The 21,113-nt window shown below is 46.6% G+C and overlaps 1 protein-coding gene across 2 annotated transcripts in view; it reads right to left on the bottom strand.

The window, feature by feature from the left end:
* The window catches only part of FLT4 (fms related receptor tyrosine kinase 4), a 104,515-nt gene that overhangs the window by 49,171 nt on the left and 34,231 nt on the right, over window positions 1–21,113 (bottom strand). For both annotated transcript variants that reach the window (XM_084637243.1, XM_084637242.1), the window contains exons 2-3: window positions 16,702–16,798; window positions 7,527–7,801 (exon numbers count right to left, since the gene is read on the bottom strand). In XM_084637243.1, coding sequence (XP_084493369.1) covers window positions 7,527–7,801; window positions 16,702–16,798 — 372 coding nt within the window. The remainder of the gene's footprint in view (window positions 1–7,526; window positions 7,802–16,701; window positions 16,799–21,113) is intronic.

The raw sequence follows: 21,113 nt of genomic DNA, 5'->3' as shown, positions 1-21,113 counted from the left end.
TCCTGTGGAGATCCCGCCTGGTAGATAAACAAATGAGCTGAGATTTCCAGGGCTTCCACCCAACCTCCTCTCAACTTTCACAAGCACAAATATTGACAGGAAGAGCAAAAACACCAAGTACACAGAATTAATGTTTGAAGCTGTTTAATAAATGCAGATTCTTAAGCTAGGCATGTCAGAGCCACACAGGATCCTAGTGAGGGCCTCCAAAGGAACATCCAACAAACAAGCACCCCATGGAGGGGCTGCTTTCCCTGTTCTGCTCAACGTACTGCCTGGATCACATGAGAGAAGGTCCAAAATCTCAGGGACGCATCTAACCACTAGCGCATACGGCGCTTCCAATGACATTGGGGGGTGGGGGGGTGTCCATTTCTGTAGCACGGATAATGTTTTCTGTAAACACCGTTTCATGACTCAGCATTTCTGATGTCACTACAAACAGTGGGACTGGATAACTGGATGATCCAGCCAACTGGAAATGGGCTACAGAGATTTTCACCTTTAAATCATCAATTCAAATCCAGCCAAGGGCCTCAGTGAGAGAGAGCTGAGAGCAGCTGACGCCTGTTTGGTGGCATATAGTGGTTGCCATTATTATTTGGATTGTGGTAGCACCTTGGAGCCCCATTATGCTAGGTGCTGTATAAACATAGAACAAACAGGCGATCCTGGCCCCAAAGAGCTTACAATCTAAGTAAAAAGATAGAGATTCCCAACAGTGTCTAAGATGCGTTATTTGTTCTCCCCTCCACCCATATTTAGAATAGGAAATAGCACATGTAACTGTGTGGTGTCTGTTGGCGAATGTTGACTTTTAAATGGCAACCACTGTACTATGTGTGCAATAAGTTCTTGCGGGTTTTAGTGGACATGGGTTCACATAATAAAATCCATTACCATAATTAGGCCTCTTTTGGGCAGTCTCAATCATAACAAAGTCAATATAACCCACACAAACACCATGTGGCTGCTGTCATCCTCAAGCTGCTAGTCCACATACACAGATGCTACAACGTTTGTGCCGCAGAACCGGTGTTTTATAGTTTGGGCGGTAGAGACTCATGCTTTTAAGTCCCAGGGTCAATCCCAGGATGCTTTAACAAGAACTGAAGAGGCCGAGAGACCAAACTCTCTTCTCATCCCTAATCGGTGTTCCCCTACAGGGCTCACTGACAGGGGCAAGGTGGGAAGTTTGCACAGCCACTGCTCACGTTCAATGCAGGTGATACACAGGGTTTTTCTGGTGCCCTTGCCAATACGGGGACTTTGCAGTGTTTTTCTCCCATGGATTTCTTTGTTGTTAAATGCTCCTGCCAAAAGGTTCCGTTTTAGGGGTTATTTCATCGCTTTGGTTTTATATAATAGTGCCTTCAGGACGCACGTGAAGAATAGCCACTGATGTTCATATGAAGGACTAAGGCAAGATTAGAATAGGAGACAACTAACATTTGGGATGGGAATTCCTGCCAAGTCTCTTCTGCTGCTGGCTATTATTGTTTTGAGTTTGTTATGGAAGGATTTGTTCTGAAATATCAGGACCAGCTACCGAGCTGGGTATTCGGTGCTCTGCAAACACCAGCCACACATGCTTAATTGGCCATTATAAATCTAGATCAGATCCTACATATCCCATGTCTAGAATCTATACTGATGCCAGCGTCACTCCAAAGTGAAGGCAATATCCTTTGAAATGTCTGTGTTGTATCTGATCTTGTCTGGCTTCACATGTGCAATCTGCCCATTTGGATTATAGGAATATTTCTTACTTAGGGTTGTGGCAGATCTTCAAAAAGACCTGGGTTTGGTGCATGAATTGCTGGGTGAACTGTGTTATGCTGGAGGTCAGACTAGATTATCACAATGGTCTCTTCTGGCCTTAAAATCTATTACTCTATTTACCCAGGTCCCTATAGAGACTATAACCATAACTTCCAAGGGAAGTGAGGTTCCCCTTTGCATAGCACCTTACGTAGGGCCATGGGCTAAGATGCCTGTGACCCCTTTTTCTCATTACCAACCACTAGAGCTGTCTTTTTAAAACAGAAATGCCCAAATATTGCCCAGCTGAGAGCCACATTTGCAACTTGCCAGGAGCCTGAGGCCTGCACCAGTGTCTCAGTGGGCCCAGCCAGAATAAGCTCATCCCATTGGCTGCTGCTGGTATAATATGTGACAATGATTGCCATTAAAAGGTGGGTTTTTGCCAGCACACAGCACACAGTGGTATCAGATATACCGTGGTCTTTCATGCCCCTTCGAAAAAGGGAATAGCTGCAGCTGCTGCAGATACTGTGTCATGGCAACTCCACGCCAAAGACGAAGGTTGTCACAGCCCCCAATTTAGGATCATGCAGCTCAGACTTAGGGGTACTCTGTTGTAAATTTCAATTTGCATGGAGAACCTATTGGTTCATTTTCACAGGCTCTTTGCCCTACAAGTCCGTTATCTCCATGCTCAGGGCTGCCAATTTGTTTGTGAACTTGAACACAGCCCTGATTCCTGTCACTGGCCCTTTCCACAGTTTTGGAGAAGGGGACGGAGAATAACTATCACAGGTGAGGCACTATGAGATCACCTCTGAGCTCACAGATGGCAGCAAAGAACTCAGTTACTAGGTGGATCACTGCCAAGGAGACTGTGATTCATAATCTCATTTTCTGGTCTGACCACATCACGTGTTGTCTATAAGGCTGTCATAATGGGTGGGCTGGGACCCATTTAACATCTTCTTCAGCCATAGATACTAAGTCCTCTAAGACAGGGGCTGCATCCTATTCTGTTTGTTATAGGCACTCAGTATGTTTACAGCACTGACTAAAAAAGTGTAATAATAAAATAATAATAATAATAATAATTCATACACACACGTGGGGAGAGAGAAGACCTGCAGAGTGTTAATTTTAGTGCTGAGTGCAGAGGATCAGATCAAAGCAATAGAGGGTCCCACTGTTCTATCCCAGCACAGACATCCTCCCGTCACTTCTGCAGAGAGCTCTAATGTGAACACTGATGATGAGTGATGAATGAGTGGTTTGATCACCATCTCTCTGGACGTCTCCAACAAATAAATCAGCCCTCTCTAGCTCTTGGGATGGATCTACAGAACAGAGCACAACTCAGCTGGAGAAGAGCAGAACTTTATCTGGAAATCCTACAATTGGCAACTCGTCAGTGGGGATGGTGAGGGGAGTGGGGAGAAGTTCCCTGATCACACATTGAATTCCAAGTATTCTCTAGGGTTAAAAAATTATAGGCCAAAGTCTTAAGAATGGATGTCAAAATCCACATGCAAAAAAGGCTCCTGGAAATGCACACGATTTACTTTCCACATGTAAGTCAGGTATCAATTATGCACATTGTTAGCTAGACACCCAACCAGCCATATTGCTAGGTACTTATACAGTCCTCACTATTGTCATCTGAGCCGCCATCCCACATTTATGCATTAGCCTCCTGGCACACCGGTGACATGGGAAAATAGCACGTTTTACAGACAGGGAACTAAGCCACAAAAAGGTCAAGCAATTCACCTTCGGGCACATGTGTCAAAGCCAGGAATTTTACCTCAGTTTCTAGAATCCTGTCTAGTGCCTTAACCACAAGACCATCCATCCTCGCTGTCAGCTGTATCGATTGATCTGATTTGCCACTGCAGTAACTGTGCGCCCAGACGCAGCCAGAATTTTGTGTGCCATTTTTTGGCACTGAGCTGGGCCTTTTGAAAATGTTGTCTCCCATGTCATGACTCCTGTCTTATGACAAGTGCACCGGCTAAAAGCAGGAGAAATAACTGTACAGCTGAACTAAGCCAACAGTTTCCAGTGAAGAGAGTCAGACCTTTATCTTAACAGCATCTATTTTAAGTCTTGCAGCGGGAGAGTGTGGGAGGAACTTTGCAGAGTGCAGAAAGTTTGTGCATCAGCCTTTCGCCTCTGCAGACCTTCAGATTTGAATTAGGTCGCATGTTGGAGTGGGACAGTCTCGATTTCATCCTGGGCGGACAGTCTACCTCTCCATAAAACACCCCAGAATTCTGCAGGGCTGGCAGGCTGTCTCTGCTCAGAGGAGGTCAAGACTGGAAGAGAAGAGGGGGCTGCATATCAAGACCGATAAAACTGGCAGAGGTTTTGGGGGATCCTGAACCGGGACTGACCTAGAAAGAGGTGCTACAGATCAGGGCTGAAATACACTGGCAGAGCAGTGTGTGGCTGGGTTGCCCAGCATCTGGGCTGCACTCTGTCCTGCTCTCCTCAGTTTGTCGGTCCAGCACTATACTGAGCATTACAGTTAGTCCAGCTTTGTTTCTTTGACAGCCCCCCAGTAGACCAGAGGCTAATTGTTTTATTTATTTATTTATTTTACAGATAGAGCTTCTCCAAGGCCCAGTGATCTGCGTCTAGGGCATGGCAGAGCTGAAAATTCCTGCATTCCAGTCCGACTGGAACAATCACCCCAGGCACCAATGTAATTGAATCCTGGACGGAGCAGAGCTTCAGCAATCCCCCAGGAGTGGACGGATATTGGTTTGCTCTCAGCATGGGGAGATGGCCCTCCGCCCCACTTCCCAAGCCCTCTGGATTCCAACAGCCTTTTGCAGACAAGAGGATGAGCATGTTTATGGAGGAACCTTTCAAGAGAGGAGGTGTGAACTCAGTTCTGTCCAGCTGCTGCTGGAAGACAAGTTGCTGCCTGAAAGCAAGGTTGGACTTTTTTCATATTTTTGTCATTGTTACCAAGCTTTCCTTGAATTTCTGTCTTTATCCCCCACTCAGTCAGACTGACAGCACCGCTGCCCTCACTACTGTCTGTGTCTTGTGATTAATCCAGGGCTGCCGATTAATCACAGTTAACTCATGTGATTAACTCCAAAAAACTAATTGTGATTAAAAAAATTATCCATGATTAATCATACTGGTAAACAACAGAATGCCAACTGAAATTTGTTAAATATTTTCAGGTGTTTTTCTACATTATCAAATGTATTGATTTCTATTACAACATAGAATACAAAGTGTACAGTGCTCACTTTATATTATTATTTTTAATTGCAAATATTTGTACTGTAAAAATGATAAAAGAAACAGTATTTTTCAATTCACCTCGTACAATCTGTACTGTACTGTAGTGCAACCTCTTTATCGTGAAAGTGTAACTTGCAAATATAGTTTTTTGTGTGTGACATAACTGCACTCAAAAACAAAACAATATAAAACTTTAGCGCCTACAAGTCCACTCAGTCCTACCTCTTGTTCAGCTAATGGCTAAGCGAAACAAGTTTGTTTACATTTACAGGAGATACTGCTGCCTGCTTCTTATTTACAATGTCACCTGAAATTAAGAACAGGCATTTGCATGGTATTTTTGTGATGTTGCAAGGTATTTACATGTCAGATATGTTAAACATTCGTATGCCCCTTCATGCTTCAACCACAATGCCAGAGGACATGCTTCCATGCTGAAGATGCTTGTTAAAAAAAAATGCGTTAATTAAATTTGTGACTGAACTTCTTGGGGGAGTATTGTATGTCTCCTACTCTGTTTTACCTGCATTCTGCCATGTATTTCCTGTTACAGCAGTCTCAAATGATGACCCAGCACATGTTGTTTTAAGAACATTTTAACAGCAGATTTGACAAAACACAAAGAAGGTACCAATGTGAGATTTCTAAAAATAGCTACAGCACTTGACCCAAAGTTTAAGAATCTGAAGTGTCGTCCAAAATCTGAGAGGGACGAGGTGTGGAGCATGCTTTCGGAAGTCTTAAAAGAGCATCACTCTGATGTGGAAACTACAGAACCCGAACCACCAAAAAAGAAAATCAACCTTCTGCTGGTGGCTTCTGACTCAGATGATGAAAATGAACATGTGTCGGTCCGCACTGCTTTGGATTGTTATCGCGCAGAACCCATCATCAACATGGACGTATGTCCTCTGGAATGGTGGTTGAAGCATGAAGGGTCAGGACATATGAATTTTTAGCATACCTGGCTCTTAAATGTCTTGCGATGCCGGCTACAACAGCACCATGCAAACACCTGTTCTCACTTTCAGGTGACATTGTAAGCAAGAAGCAGGCAGCAGCATCTCCTGCAAATTGTTACCAAATTTGTTTGTCTGAGAGATTGGCTGAAGTAGGACTGAGTGGAGTTGCAGGCTTTAAAGGTTTACCTTGTTTATTTTTGAATGCAGTTATTTTTTTGTGCATAATTCTACATTTGTAAGTTCAACTTTCACGATAAAGAAATTGCACTACAGTACTTGTATTAGGTGAATTCAAAAAGACTATTTCTTTTGTTTTTTATGGTGCAAATATTTGTAATAAAAATAAATATAAAGTGAGCACTGTACACTCCGTATTTTGTGTTGTAACTGAAATCAATATATTAAAAAATGTAGAAAACATCCAAAAATATTTAAATAAATGGTATTCTATTGTTGTTTAACAGCGCAATTAATCTCACAATTAATTTTTTTAATCACGCAATTAATCGTGATTCATTTTTTTAATCGCTTGACAGCCCTACATTAATCACATCCAGGGTTTGAAAGTCCTGATGCAAGTAGGCAAACGGAATTGCTCCTCTTCACCCAGATGACCAGGGATGCCACCAGCCAACGGTGATCTTTCATACAGAGAGTAATTTCTTACCATCCGCCCCAGCTTGTATGTATTCCACCTCCCTGCTTGTACATATTCCTGTAGCCAGGCAAACTCTACACTGCAGACCGTTCTCGGGTACAGTGATGCTCCCACGTCCCTGTATTATTCACAGAGCTATGTCATCTTAATCGTGTCTACACTGCAAATGCAGTGTGGACAGGCATACCTGTGCTCACTTTAATCTAATTAGCATGGGCAACACTAAGAGTGAAGACACAGTGGCAAGGGCTTCAGTACAGGCTAGCCACCTCAGCACAAGCCTGCCAGGGCCCTGGGTATGTACTGGGGCAGTTGGCTCATGCTGAAGTCTATGGCGCCAGGGCTACACTGTTAGTGTTACCTGTGCTAGCTAAGTTAAAGCTAGGGTGGGTATGCCTAGGAGTGCTACACTCACACCTGCATTGGCTGCGCAGCTGTGCCCTTAATGTACCAGTGGTGTACCAGCGTGGGGCGCTGCCAGCCTACGCTGAAGAGACGCTGGGGACTGACCTAACAGGGAGCTCTGCAGAACGGAAGTGAGGTGCACGGGCCGAGCTGTGCGAGAGGGGGTAGAGGACTAGCAAGGGTGCTTCAGGTCAGGACTGAAGTGAAGTGGTAGAACTGGGGAGTTTACACAGATCCCCATGTTGTCCAGTTCTAAACCTGCACTTATCAGTCTCCTTTTAGAAGGCAGGTGGCCCTTTCCCACACACACTGAATCTAACCACTCCGCTGCTTCTCCTTGGGCTAGTCCTCCCCACCTGCTGCGATAGCTATTTTCCATAAAGGGTTTTAAGGCTCGCATGTGGGCCAGCCCATTAGCTCACCCAGTCCGGGTCTGTGTTATGGCAGGTGAGGTTGCACAGTCACTGGTTTCTTACCTCTCACAAACACGTAGATGCTGATCGCTGTGGTGCCCTCGATTTTGGCGCTGATGTACTTGTAGCAGCACCGGTAGTAGCCTGTGTCATTAGCCTGGGTCCCGGTCAGCACCAAAACCTTGCAGTAGGGCTTTGTGTCAATGCCCTCGCAGTCCTCCTCCCGGATGGTCCGGCCACCGCTGAGGTTCACCAATACCACTGTCTCGTTTTCCTTTTCGCCCTGGTCAGGGCCCACCAGGCCACCAGGCCACGACCACTCCAGGGGGTGCTGCCCTCTTTACAGAAACAAAGGGGAAGGTTAGCCAGTGAGCAGGAGTGGAAGAACCTGGGGGGCTGTTCATCCTTACTCAGCCTACCCTTCATTCACATAGGAGTGTGGCTGCTACCCTCACTGCTGGGGCATCTTTTTTTTTCCGACTTCTCCTGTGCTGATTGGGAAAAGGGGACCCCAGGCACCAGGCAGCTGTCCCTATTCTCCCTCAGGAGAGCCAAATAAGGTGTGCCCAGCCCATGTCTGCACATGCCTGGAAGTGCAGGCCATGAACACCACTGTCAGGCTGGTGCCTGGAGGAACCATCTCATTCCTCATGGGGAGGAAGGGGTGTAGTGTGATGGTGAAAGCATATAGGTCCATTAACCCAGCCAGTGACACACAGGAAGATGGATATATCCCATTGCCATAGGGTCACCTCCATGGGGAATTTCATGCTGTCAAATATCAGTTCACTGGCAGTAGGGAGTCTACCCGTCCCTAGTTCCCATTACTTTATCTCACTTATTCCAGGGTGAGGATTAGCCCAGGATCTGTAGAGAAAGGATCCATTTCTTCAGTATTTCCGTCCCCTTTACTAAGAAGAGTTTCCACTGATATAGACAACATTTAAGGGCTTGTCTACACTACCGCACGGGGTCGATCTAAGATACGCAACTACCGCTACGTGAATAGCGTAGCTGAAGTCGACGTATTTAGATCTACTTACCGCAGTATGACAGGTTTTCAGAGTAGCAGCCGTGTTAGTCTGTATTCGCAAAAAGAAAAGGAGGACTTGTGGCACCTTAGAGACTAACCAATTTATTTGAGCATAAGCTTTCGTGAGCTACAGCTCACTTCATCGGATGCTGTAGCTCACGAAAGCTTATGCTCAAATAAATTTGTTAGTCTCTAAGGTGCCACAAGTCCTCCTTTTCTTTTTACTGCAGTATGTTCACTGTGGTAAGTCGACAGCTGACGCTCTCCCCTCGACTCCGCTTGCGCTTCTCGTTCTGGTGGAGTTCCGGAGTCGATGGGAGAGCGCTCAGCGGTCAATTTATCGCAGCTATTGACCCCCGTTGGATCGATCACTGCCCGCCAATGTGGCACGTAGTATAGACAAGCCCTTAGACATGACATATTCTGTCCTTACCCCATGTGGGGCAGCAGCTGACTCAGGCTCTGATGTGATAAATGGAGTGGAGAGGAGAAATGAAAGAGGAATAGGGTGTATTGGAAAGAAAAAGGAGAAAAGAAAATGAGGAGAGAGCAAAAGAGATCAAAAAAGGGAAGAGAAAACAAAGGGAAAGCTACAAATTCAAGCTGAACTTCCTTAAATCCAGCCGCTGGGTCTATTTCCCTCCCTTTCATACCAGCTGGGACTCCCTGCAGCCAATCACCCTGGCAGAGGCTCTCACCATGTGTTTTTATTCAAGCAGTCCTGCAATGCTAGTTCCTCTAACCTTTTCTATATGGGGCTGCCCAGCGAGCTCCTTACAGGCCGGCTCCAAGCTGGTTCATGTTTCTGCCATTGTGGAGAGCTCTGACTGCAAATGTTCATCAAACCCAAGGAGGACACCAGAGTTTGCTCTCTATCCTTCAAGGAAAAAGTGCCAGGGAACAGGAAGAAAACTCCCAGGCATGAAATACAAGTGTGTATTTATACACGGTCTAGGATTTATGGAGCCTGGGATATACACAGACACTCATCTGTGTGTAAAAACCCACCCACCTGACCCACCCACACAGCTCGACACAACAGCACTCTCTCATTAAAAATAACACTATCGTGTATTCTACACTGAAGGTTTCATTCTGCGAAATCAGACCCTGCCTCAGAGAGAGAGTGATTACCACCAATAGCTGGATTCTTTAAGCAAGGAACTAGGAGGAGGAAATTAGATAAAGATAAGAAAAGAAATTAGATAAAGAGCCCTCACATGGCACAATTCGATATCAGCTGAGACTAGCCCACGTTAGGATTCCTGTTCCATGGTATTGGAGATGCCATGCCTTCCTCTTTGTATTTGTCTTTAGCAGAGGATTGCCCTTCCTGAGAGCTCTGTGCTGCAGAGACCTTGCTTGGCAGAGGAAGGCTGGAAGGAATTTATAGTTCCTCTAATTAGCCACAGAGGTCCCTGTTGAGTGATGCAAGAACCCTCTCCTACGTCCACAGCAGTCCCGGTCTCCGACAATATACGGAGCAAGAGAAGTCTCAGGAATTGTACAGACATATTATAATAGTTCATGCTAACAACTCTTTTGGAAGGGATGTTAAACCTTATGCTTCAGGGTGTAAGCCAATCTCTAACTATTAGAGACCAGGATGAGACCTAATATGGGGGTAGATTATCCTACACCTGGCTACTGTGAGGTTCTTACACTTCCCTCTGAAGTTGGCTGCTGTCAGAGACAGAATTCTGGGTAAGATGGACCTTGGTTCTGGTCCAGTCTGGGGTTCCTGTGTTCCTAGGTGTTTCACGGCATTGTGGCATGCTCACCAAAGGACCAAGGAGCTGGTTGCCTTCTCCACCGATCAGGATCCAGAATTAGATGCTTAATTAGTTACAAAGACTCTTTGTACTTTTTGGTCCAGACTCAGTCCAGAGTCTAAGCCAAATTATACCAGTGCAGATGCAGGGGAAAGGTCCAAGCAACAGGAGGTGCATGAGGAAGGGAGGCTGTTGTGACCTGTGGCCCCAGGGATGCCCACGTGGGGACAGTGCAGCTTCCAAAGTGGGTGGTGCTGGGAAGAGAGAGTGGCCAAGGGAGCTGATTTAACACAGCCACTGAGCACCCTGTCTTGATGGATATATTGTGAAACCCTTACCAGTACTTATAGCTGCCCTCCTCTGGGAATCCCCTTCTGGGGTTCAGAGAGATCAGGAGATGGTGGGAGGTGTAATTTACATGATGCATTTAGCCCCATCTCTCTAACCGAAGGCGCAGACTGGAGAATTCCAAGGCTCTTTGCTCTTATCGTCCATGGCTTTTGAAAAGGGCTTTGTAGGCTTGCCACAGAGTCCTGTGCTCTGTTAAAAGGTGGCTCTGCTGTGAAAGGTGGCTCAGGGAGGCACTGTGGAGTTCCATGTTCATTGTGCCTCATGAATGCGCTCACATACAAGTAGAACAATGTAGGTTCTAGCTGCCTGTCCTGCAAACTCAGCGTGGACTCGGAGAGCCGAGCTGGGTCCTTTCCTACTCATCAAGAATAGGAGCTTCAGGCTACATTGAGCCCTCAGTCATATCTGGGTATCCCCATTTTCTTCAAAATTTGCCCTTAAGGCACCTGTGCCACCCCGTTGTCTTCAGTGGGCTCGCACCGCAGTAACTGACTGGAACATTTCTGTTTACTTAATTCTGTTGATTCAGGAAATGGAATTGAAACCACAGTTCACTCAGTCTCACAGAGCTAACAGGAATAAAAATGTCCTCTAAACGTATCTTTATCGCTAAAATGAGCAGACCTGACAATACACAGAAGGATAGGTCCATCGAGCAAGAAGGGGCTATTTTTACAGTGGCACCTGAGCACAGTTGCACTTCAAGTCTCTGATGTAGCGTGAATCTAGTTTCACTAGGACAGAACAAGCCAGAGTTGGGGAGATGCTAGATTAAATTGACTCTTTTCCATAGGCTCTTATTTATATTTTAAAAATATATTTGGATTTTTAAATTGTTTCCATCCAATGCATATACATGAAATCAATCAATCAATCAATCAATCAGACATCGAAACCAGAAACAAATGATAAACCCTCCTCCTCCTATCCAGAGTCATACATGTCATTCCCCACTGAGTCCACCTAATCCCTCTGCACTTAACTTACTTTTCAAAAGCCTGGGAGATCAGACTCTTTAGCTGGATAGCAGTGCTTATTAACTAGATATCAAGATTTTAAGGCAGACAGTATTGTGGAGCCTCAAAACCTCTTGCATTTGTTCAGAAATTCTTGGGGCTGCATGTGAAGCTTAATAATTCTACAAGTCTCCAGAGTTTCTGCTTTCTGTTTGTTTACCAACTGGGGTTTTCATATATTGTCCAATCCATTGTTTTATTAACTATCAGGGCTAGCAGTAGTTGAGTGATGGATATTTATATAAACACATATCTGAGATGGGCCAATACAAACAGACTTGTTGACAGGCCCATGGGTTGTTCTTAATTGAAGCACTCTTGCCTCAAACATTTCTGGTCCAAATTCCATGGTGATGTGTATGGGGGTGTGAGTTACATGTCGGTAAGTGGGAGTGAGTCTAAGTGACTGTAATTTGTGTGTTAAGTGGGCTAGAAAGAGATGGAAGTTACACCAACTTAGACTCACTTAGATTCACCTCTGAACCTGGCCTGCTGTGTTTGGAAGAGGTCCAAGTAATGGTTTCTGGGCATCTCCCTCTCAGCTATACTTCATCTTTGCAGTTTTGCTTCAAAACGGTCTTCGTTACACTGATCCAGCATTGGCCCATCTGTCAGGTCCTTGACAGCATTCTGCTTTGCTGAGAGTTAGGAGACAGGCAGTGCTGGTGCCACTAACAACAGAGGCAGTACAGACTTCTCAACAGCTGTTTTCTTCATTAACCAAAATACTTTCTGAAAGGACGCTCTTCAAGGGAGATGGAGAGGAACTGACAGCACTCTTCTTACCAGCCCAGCCCTCTCTGTATCTCCCAAACACAGACTGATGGATACATAGCAAAAACTGCAGAGGCTTTGTGGTCTAATCTGTTGAAGAGAGATCACCCAACTTCAGATAGGACTTTTTGGGTCTCCCATGCAGAGCAGCGAATCAAAACGGGTGCAGTTCTGCTTCTTCCAAATGCTACCATGAAAGCTTCCATGCAGGGCAAAGGTTTCTCCTTCCATGCTTCCAGCACAGCAACAGTGCTCACGTATTTGTCATCGTGCACCAGGAGGGGTCCAGGATCAAACTTCCTTTCTCCCAGAGCAATATTTGTGCAGCCACAAACATTCATTAAACAGCTCTATTAAACCGTTGTGCAGTTGACAATCCTCCACTCCCTTTTCTGAGGCTTGCTCTACACTTAGAAGTTTTACTGATATAACTATGGCAGTTAAGGATGTGATTATACGTTCACCAAAAGAGTTATACCAGTGATAGCCCTGGTGTGGATGCAGTTGCCCGGGTCTGATGGTGATTTATACTGGTATAGCTATCCCTTTTCCTGTACATGAACAGCTATACCAGCATAAAGTACATGTATATAGTTATAACACCATCCCCAGGAGAGGGTTGTACAGTTTTAGTGATTCCAGAACAGTTAAGGCACTAAAACTTTCTAGCCTAGACCAGCCTTGAATTTCAAAGCCACTTACACCGATCCAGCACACCTGAGTGACTAAAACCTGCAGGAGGATGTAAGGGGCAGGTAGTGAGAGGTGTGATACCAATCTCTTTTTGCATTTCTTTCCTCCCAACATTTCTGCTGCTGTGCAATCAGCTCCCATGTCCTCTGCTCCAGTATTCAGGAAATGGAAAGGCATCGTCTCTCTGCTTCCCCTCTGGCAGGTGCTGCCAGGCCATGAACACTGAGATTCATCCCAATATTGTTTTTGCCATTCTTGGGACTTGCGCTCATAAAAGATGTGCTGTATGTGTGGACCTCACCCCTTTGTCCCTACTCCATCACATGCTTGGACTCAATTGCTCAGCTCTGCCGATGGGCAACCCAAGGGCCCAGAGCTGATGCCCTTTTCCAGAAGCAAAAGAGGTTTTTTTATATGGGGCCCAGCACTGTCTGTGCAAGGAAAGAAAAGCCAGCTTGAGTGCAGTTCTCTGCCTAAACACTGCTTAACAGCCTTGTACTACAGGGATGGGAGGCAGCTATAAAGGACAGTTTCTAGGAGTTACAACATGGACAAACAAAAGCCAGCTCCACTTTGACTCCCAGCAGGAGGGTCACTGGATACTAATCTGAAAGGACATAATTTTAGTTCAACAATCTCCCCCTGCCCACCCGGCACCCTCCCCCTTTTCTCTTCTCTTCCCCCGCACCTCTGTGGTCTGGAAGCTGCATATTTTTGCTGCCATAACCCTTCAGCTCCCATTAATGTAAGCCATGTCTTTTCAGGGTGGTCCGTGGTCCAGGGGAGACTTGGAGACACAGCTGGGCATAATTAACGACGTATGAACCAGTACGGATTTGCTTTTCATTCCAATGACGGAGCAGTTGGGGGTGAGGATGATAAGGCAACTGCCTTCTCATCAGAGTCATGCCCTTGAGATGCGATAGAAACACCAGCCCTAGAGCTCCATGGGAGGAGGGGGAGCATCTGAACTACGCTGAAGGTGCAGAGAGGAAATTCCAGCAGCATCTGTGGAGTGTCCCTGTAAAGTGATCATTCTCGGGGTAATGTAGGGAGCATGCCCTACTCTGAGGGGAAGCAGGATGTCAAGTGGGCAGAGTTTTCATGATCCTGTGGAAGGTGCAGGGATACCTCTCCCTTAGTGCTGTTTGCAGACCCCCCCCTTAAGATCTTTGGCTGGCCACGTAGTCTCCCGAACATCTAGGAGCTCAGGACAGAGTTGCTCCTTTTTTGCCTCTACCATTTCCACCCTGGCCTGCAGTTTGGATGTCTTCCTAGTGAGCATGAAAGATGAGCTGAAGTCAGCAGCAGGGAACGGGGGAAGCTGTAAGCTATTTGGGTAGTTTCTTCTGTTTCTCAGATGCTAACTAAGAGCCTGGGTCATTTTGCTTTGGCAAAGGAGGCCTTTCTGTGTAGAGTCCAGACTGGAAATCAGACTCTTTTCTGCTCCCCATGGTTTCCTTTCATGTAAATAGATACAGAATAAGGGTATAACTACAGATACAATGTTAGCATAACTGCTATTTCCTGTGCTGGAGGGGTGGAATTAAAGAGAAGGGCTTCACACAGCACATTAAACAGGCAAGTATATGCATACAGGACAGCCAGGGGCACTGACTGGCAGGGGGTATTTTTTATTTACCCACCCATTTCTAACCGGAATACATCGTCTTTGCCTTAGATCAACCAGCAACACAGGACTCTATATATGCATTTATCCATCACTTCCCTTGCCCTGCTTTGGTGTAAGGATACCTGCTCTTCCCAGCTGTACATCTGGCTTGAGAAGGTTTCCTTCCATGGCTGAGCAGGACGGGTCAGGGCTGGCGACTAGCCCATCGCAGGGAGCGTGTTGCTCCGTGTCTTGTGCAGTGCACATCACAGAGGTAATGAATAACTATACATATGCTTACATGTGGGGTTCAGCTCTGCCCTTGCGTGTGTTGCTGCAAATGGGGGCAAAAGGGTGCGGCTTCCACAGTCGCATGCAAAAGCCAAGATGGGTGAAATCTGAGCTGGCAGCCAGCTTCCCTCCAGAGTGTACAGGACAGCAGAAGGAAGCCTTGCCATCAGCAGCCAGCACTGACTCACAGCAGGTCAGGCATGCACGCTGCACCAGCTCAGAGGTGGAGCAACACTCACCCTGCAATATGTCAGATGCCAGCCCGGACCCTTCCTGCTCAGCCGCGGCAGGAAGCCTTCTCAAGCCATATCTGCAGCAGCTTTCCTAGTGTGCGGACATGCCATTGCGAAGGAACGAAGGAGGGTGTATTCAGGGAGAAGGCACGGCATGGGCACAGCCGCTGCAGAAGCGCTCCAACCGCTGGCATGCCCGTCCGCTCCTGGGCCTCCCTGCTCAGAAGGGTTCCACTGAGGTACAGTAGGTTTTGTGATGTGAAGACAGGTCCCCTAAACAGAGACCAATTACACTGTCTCTCTCCTTTACCTACCAAGGTCCAAGTGAAGCCATCACCACTGTAAAGGGAACTGGGCAGGCAGATCGCTGAACCCATGAGGAACCCCACTGATTTCATCTATATTTTCTAGCCTTCCGCTTGCTCCCCAGAACCAGGATAACAAATGACTTGCAAGTGGTGCACAGTTATGAGGGGTGTTCAAGAAAAGGCTAGATAATCTTATGTCAAGATGAGTGGACAAAAGTAACGTGCTTGCGGAGAGATGGGGAGTGGACGCGCCGCTGTAATCCTTATTGCTGAGGGCGTTCAGTGGCACAGCGGGCTGCATGCCACCACTGGAGACATGCTCTCAAATCCTGGCACCCGTCACTTTAAGTTGTTGGGGTAAAACTATTGGTTCACCAGCCAAACCCAGTTTGAGCCAGCAAAGTCTTTCTCCCCACGGATTTATTTTCCCTTAAGGGCTGCAGGGCAGCGTGTGCAGCATAAACGGAGAAACATCCCAGCGTGGGGCAAACCAGTCCAGGCAGTGTAGAGCTCTGTCTTCTCAAAGGCATCTTCTCCTTCCGATTGCCAAGTTCCTCTTGTAGAGTTACCCGTCCCTCCCTGAGAGCTTGACGGCGGCCGTCCACCCACAACCACCTTGCCTTGCTCATCTGTATGAGGACTAAGCAAGGCATTAGCCCCCTGCTTGCTGGAAAACAAGGAGGGACTCTGGACACAGTCACAGTCATCGATGGGGGTGGCTTTCTCCCCCCAGTCTCTATTTCTCCACAACATAAAACCACCAAATGACTGACACCCTTTGCTCCAGAGAGAAGCCAGAACTAGCTGGAATTGCAGGGAGAGCAGTGCCAAAGCGGCTATCACACAGAAAAGGAAGAGGAGGATGGTAAGGAAAACACCTTACTCTAGAGCCAACAATGGAACCTGTGAGATCATGCAAACAGCTCCCCATTCTTCTACTAGCTGCTTCCAGCTGGTCCTACATGCAATGGAGGTTACCACCATCTCAGGGGATGCTTCGTCAACCAGGCACTTTTAACAAGCCATGTTAAACTGCCCATTTCCAGCTGTCCTGAAGCTAGGGACTCCGCTGATGACCTCCTGTTGGACTTTTCTTTGAGCACTTAAGATCTGGCCCAGGTAAGCTACCCAAAAACATTTTTATTTGTCTCTTACCTGCAGGTAATAGTCAGTGTATCCTTGGAGTTTATGGTGTGTTCCTCCTCGGTGATGCTGAGAGTGGGTGGGGTCATAGAATAGCCTCTCACCAGATCTGGGGAGAGAAAGAAGAGAAGGAGCAATGCGGAAATGTGATAAATCTGGTCACTCTGCTGTGTGTTAGTTTGGTTTGGTCTCTGAAGCCAGTCTAAGTAAATGTAGGAGGGCGACTAGGCCCGCTGAGGGAAAGACTTTGTAACAGAGCAGTGGGATTCTGTTGCCCCCAGTTAATTTACTGCTGACTCACTGGGGCAAGTGAAGTTCATTAGACTCTAATCATAAGGGAGCAGTTCTCCAGCAAAGGGTCTGGTACAGGTGCTGAGGGAAGAAAACACAGGAGCAGATGAGGCCTGGAGAGAGGATTATGGCTGGGTTGAAGGAAATCTAGGAATAGCCCATCCTCAAGAGCTGGTTGAGGCTGAGATTCCATGAAGTATTGTTTTGGAATTACCCCTTTTAGTAATAAACCAGAGTCTGGGTAGTTTTGTCTGAAATTGGGTGTGAATCCCATCTGCTTACAGACCCACAATTTAAAAACGCAGAACTCTTACATATATACTGATGACGTGGGGAAAACCTTTCAACACAAGGCTCTCAAAAGGCAACAGCATCTTTTCACACTTACACTGAATGTTTTCCTAACTATGGACTCTCTCGGATATGACTGAGACTGTCTGGGAGGATGTTATCCCTTTTGGGATTCAGGCAGAACCATTTCCATGGCTGGTGGAGTAGAATTCCATGAGACAAATTATGCACCCTTATGCAGGGAGAGTCGTTGTTTGGCTAGGTGAACACAATATAATTAATTTCTTCTTCAAGTCTTGTGTGGATCCCTCTTCCAGGACACAAGCCACGCATCTGATACACATGTCCACCATAAGAGGGACCCACACTGAGAAAGCATCTTGAAGAACCACAGTTAGTGGAAGGTAAATAACCATTGATTTTCATTAACACAGTGTGGCCAACTCTCCTGATTTTAATGTGAGCCTTGTGATATTTGATGCTTATCTCAAAGCCCCCGCTTCTGAAGGGATGTGATTAGGAAAGCCCCATGGCTTTCATTAAAAAAAAAAAAAAGTTTCTAACTCTCAAGATTGCAAAAGAAAGTTTAAAATGTGACCCAGGTGCATGCTAAAGGAGAAGGAGGCAAAGCAAAAGAACTAAAAATGTATTATTAAAAGCCTCCTGGTTTTTAAACCAAAGTCAGGCCTCAAAAGTCACGAGACTGAGCTTTGAACTCCTGAGGTTGGCCATCGTGTTAACATCCTGGCTGAGGGAGGGCAGCTAGGTTTTGCTCCTGGGCTGGTGAGTTTGGTTTTATGTTAGATAGCAATGTGACTGAGGATATGGAAAAGGCTAAAGAAAGAAAGCATCTGGTGAAACTACTGGCTCCCTCTAGGACTGAGCTACTGTCTGGAAAAGCACATGAGAAACGGCTATATGGAGGCTGGGACAGGCTCCCGCAGTCAGCTGTGAGACGTGCAGAGTAACATCCACCTTGTGTGAATGGGCCTCCAGTAACGGAGCTCTGTGCAGACAGCCTGGGTTTTTAATTGTTTTCCACTTCCTTCCCACCTAGAAGTCATTCTGACGGTGGTCACGTGACTGGCTGTGTCTATGGAAACAGGGATAGCGCTAGCAATCGCCCAGCTCTAGCTCTGACTGATGGACTGTTCTCCCAATCACTCTTTTCCTGTTCCTGTGATACGCAATGAGTGGGATGGGGTCAGCTTTTCCCGGCTTGGCTCTGTGATGAGATGACTGTACTTGTTCATAGCACAGAACCAGGTGATCTCCTCGCTGAGTTAAAGGAATCCATGCCTTTGTCCACATAGCACCTTTAAGCACAAGCACGCACTCACATCCACTCCCGTCCACACTGCCCCCTCCCCGCTCATTCAGATCCTTCCAAGAGACTCACTTCTTCCACAAACCTGTGAGCAATGAGTCAACAACATTCATCACTTACAACGAAATAAGCAGATCCTAGTCAGCCACTCCTCTGGCTTCTCAGTGGGTCTGGCCTGCCCCAAGTCTGCCTTGTTTGGACTGAAAGCTCTTTGAGGAAGGCACTGCCTGCTTTTTGTTCCTTGGGTCATACTGAGCACATTGTCGGCTCCCGGCAAATAATTAATTATAAAAAAATACCTGGGAGGGGAACAAGATATAAAGGATTTGAAGAGACAGTGGTAGGGATTGGAGGGCCTGCCAGAGATAGACATGATGAGAAAAAGGCCCCTAGAGAATTGTGCACACGAGCGGGACAGACAGACAGACAGGGTGAGCATCTTTTCAAACAGGTCTCTGACCTTGCCCAGGCAACCCGATTGAAGTGTGCCAACTTGGGGGGCTTGCCTATGCATTCTGAAACCCTGGCACAGGGTGAGATTGAGTGAGTGAAAGAGGATAAGGCAACGTGTGGGCAAAAGAGGATGGCAGTGTGGGAATGAGGGGGAGACCGAGAAAGGGAAAGAGTGAGTGAGTGTGGAAGACAAGGAGAGAGAGGCATAGACAGAAGGGGTTAAGTGCCCCATCCACCCGCGGCCATCACTTAAACAACTCGTTGTTAGAAAAGAAAAGAAAAGAAAAGAAAAGAAGATAGAAAGAGACTTTGGACAACATACAAAAAATATGCCCCATGCTTGTGAAAATAACTGAAAACATTTTTGATAAAATCGCTGAAAAATATAATAACATTTATTAAAAAAAAATACAGCTTCTCTGCTACAAGCCTGGTCTGAATACAAATCTGTCTTTCCTATTACTGCTGGACATGTCTATCCCTGTGCAGACACTGCTCTCCACATGGCCAGCGAGCACCCAGTCTGTCTGGCAGAGACTCTTCACTGCCCTGCAGTACCTGCCCCATGAATGGGTCCCAGCACATAAATGGAAAAAACAAACCAAGCTCTGCAAGCTTACATTGTGGCCCACCCCTGAAATAAAACATGGGAGCCCTGACAGCACCAGTTAGACACGGGGTGCTATTATTTACCCTCCAAGAAGCTTCCCCTTTTTGTCTGTTGGGGGGAATTTTCCCACCCTTTCAGAGTGAATGCAGTGGGCTAGCAGCTCTGCAGCTCTAGCAGCCAGGTACGGCGCAGGTAAGCACTGTGCGAGGATCTGACCCTACAGACAATGCGCTCCCAGGAGGGGTCCCACTGGAGTCAATGGGCATGTCTAACTGCATCTGGGAGCGAGCAGTGTCAGTGGGGCTCACACTAGCTGTACAAATAGCTGTGTAGATATTACTTCGGACGCTCTCAAGCCCACCCCACCCCCAGGCCAAGCTCCAGCCTGAGCCGCTGTGTCTACACAGCTATTTCCAGAGTGTTTGCATGAGCCCCGCTATGGGACACGTCTGTGGACCCCAGGCTGGGAGGGTTGCTCCCAGATGCAGCGTTTGCATGCCTGAGGGACTACTCACATGCTGGAAGGTAAGCACATGGGTAAGTATCTGCATAGTCAGAGCCTAAGCCTCTCCTGTGCACCTCCATCAATGTACCTCGGGCTTGACCTGCAGCACTGCCTGAAAATTCCCCCCCACGCCCCGTACCAATGCGATTCAGTCCAGACCTTTAGCCCCTTCTGATACTCCTCCCTTTGGTCCCAGCACTGCTCTGAGAATGCAGCTCAATCCAGACTTACAATCCCTTTGTTAGTCCAGTGCTGGGTCCCCACACAGCTATGCAATGCTTCTCAGGCCTGCATGGACTCCTTGCTGGTCCAGGCCTCCCCGTAGCAGAGCTCCACTAAGATCTAGGCTGAGATCACCAAACTCATTTCGACATCTGGCTGGGGTGTTGTGTCAACAGAAATGTGCATAGAAACCTTTTGTTTGGGGCATTCCCCACCCCCCAGTTTTTTAGATGAAAAACTAGACCCCAGCAACTGAAATGGTCAGAGCTTTGCTAAAAAAATATTCAATTGTAGGTTTTCAAAACTGAAAATTGTTACCGAAAATGGTTTTCAAAAACGAAAAATGCTTTGGGCTTTGCTTACAGTTTTTCATTGAAAAAATCAAAACAGAACAAAACAAACAAGTCCGAAAAAAATTATTTAAAAAAAAAAATTCCCCACAAAATATAAAAGGCATTTTTGACCAGTTCCACAAGTTTTGTCTGTGACGGGGGCAATGTATGAACCCAGTTCTTCAGAGCAGAAAGGTGAGTGCATTAATCCACTTCCCCAGCTGGAAGCTCCAGATGTCAGCACTGGCCTGAAAATAAATCAGTTCTCGGATCTGGTGAGTTTAACTGACAGCAAATTAAATAACCCTAATAATTAATTCGCTGGGAAAGAGTTGGAAATTGATTTGCAGGTCCCAGCTCCCTGATTGTACTGGGGAAATGTTGAGGGATGCT

This window comes from Lepidochelys olivacea (assembly GCF_965140295.1).
Source record: "Lepidochelys olivacea isolate rLepOli2 genome assembly, chromosome: 8".
NCBI lineage: Eukaryota > Metazoa > Chordata > Testudines > Cheloniidae > Lepidochelys > Lepidochelys olivacea.
Note: the sequence above shows the minus strand (reverse complement) of the source record. Positions and strands in the feature narration are given on the sequence as shown.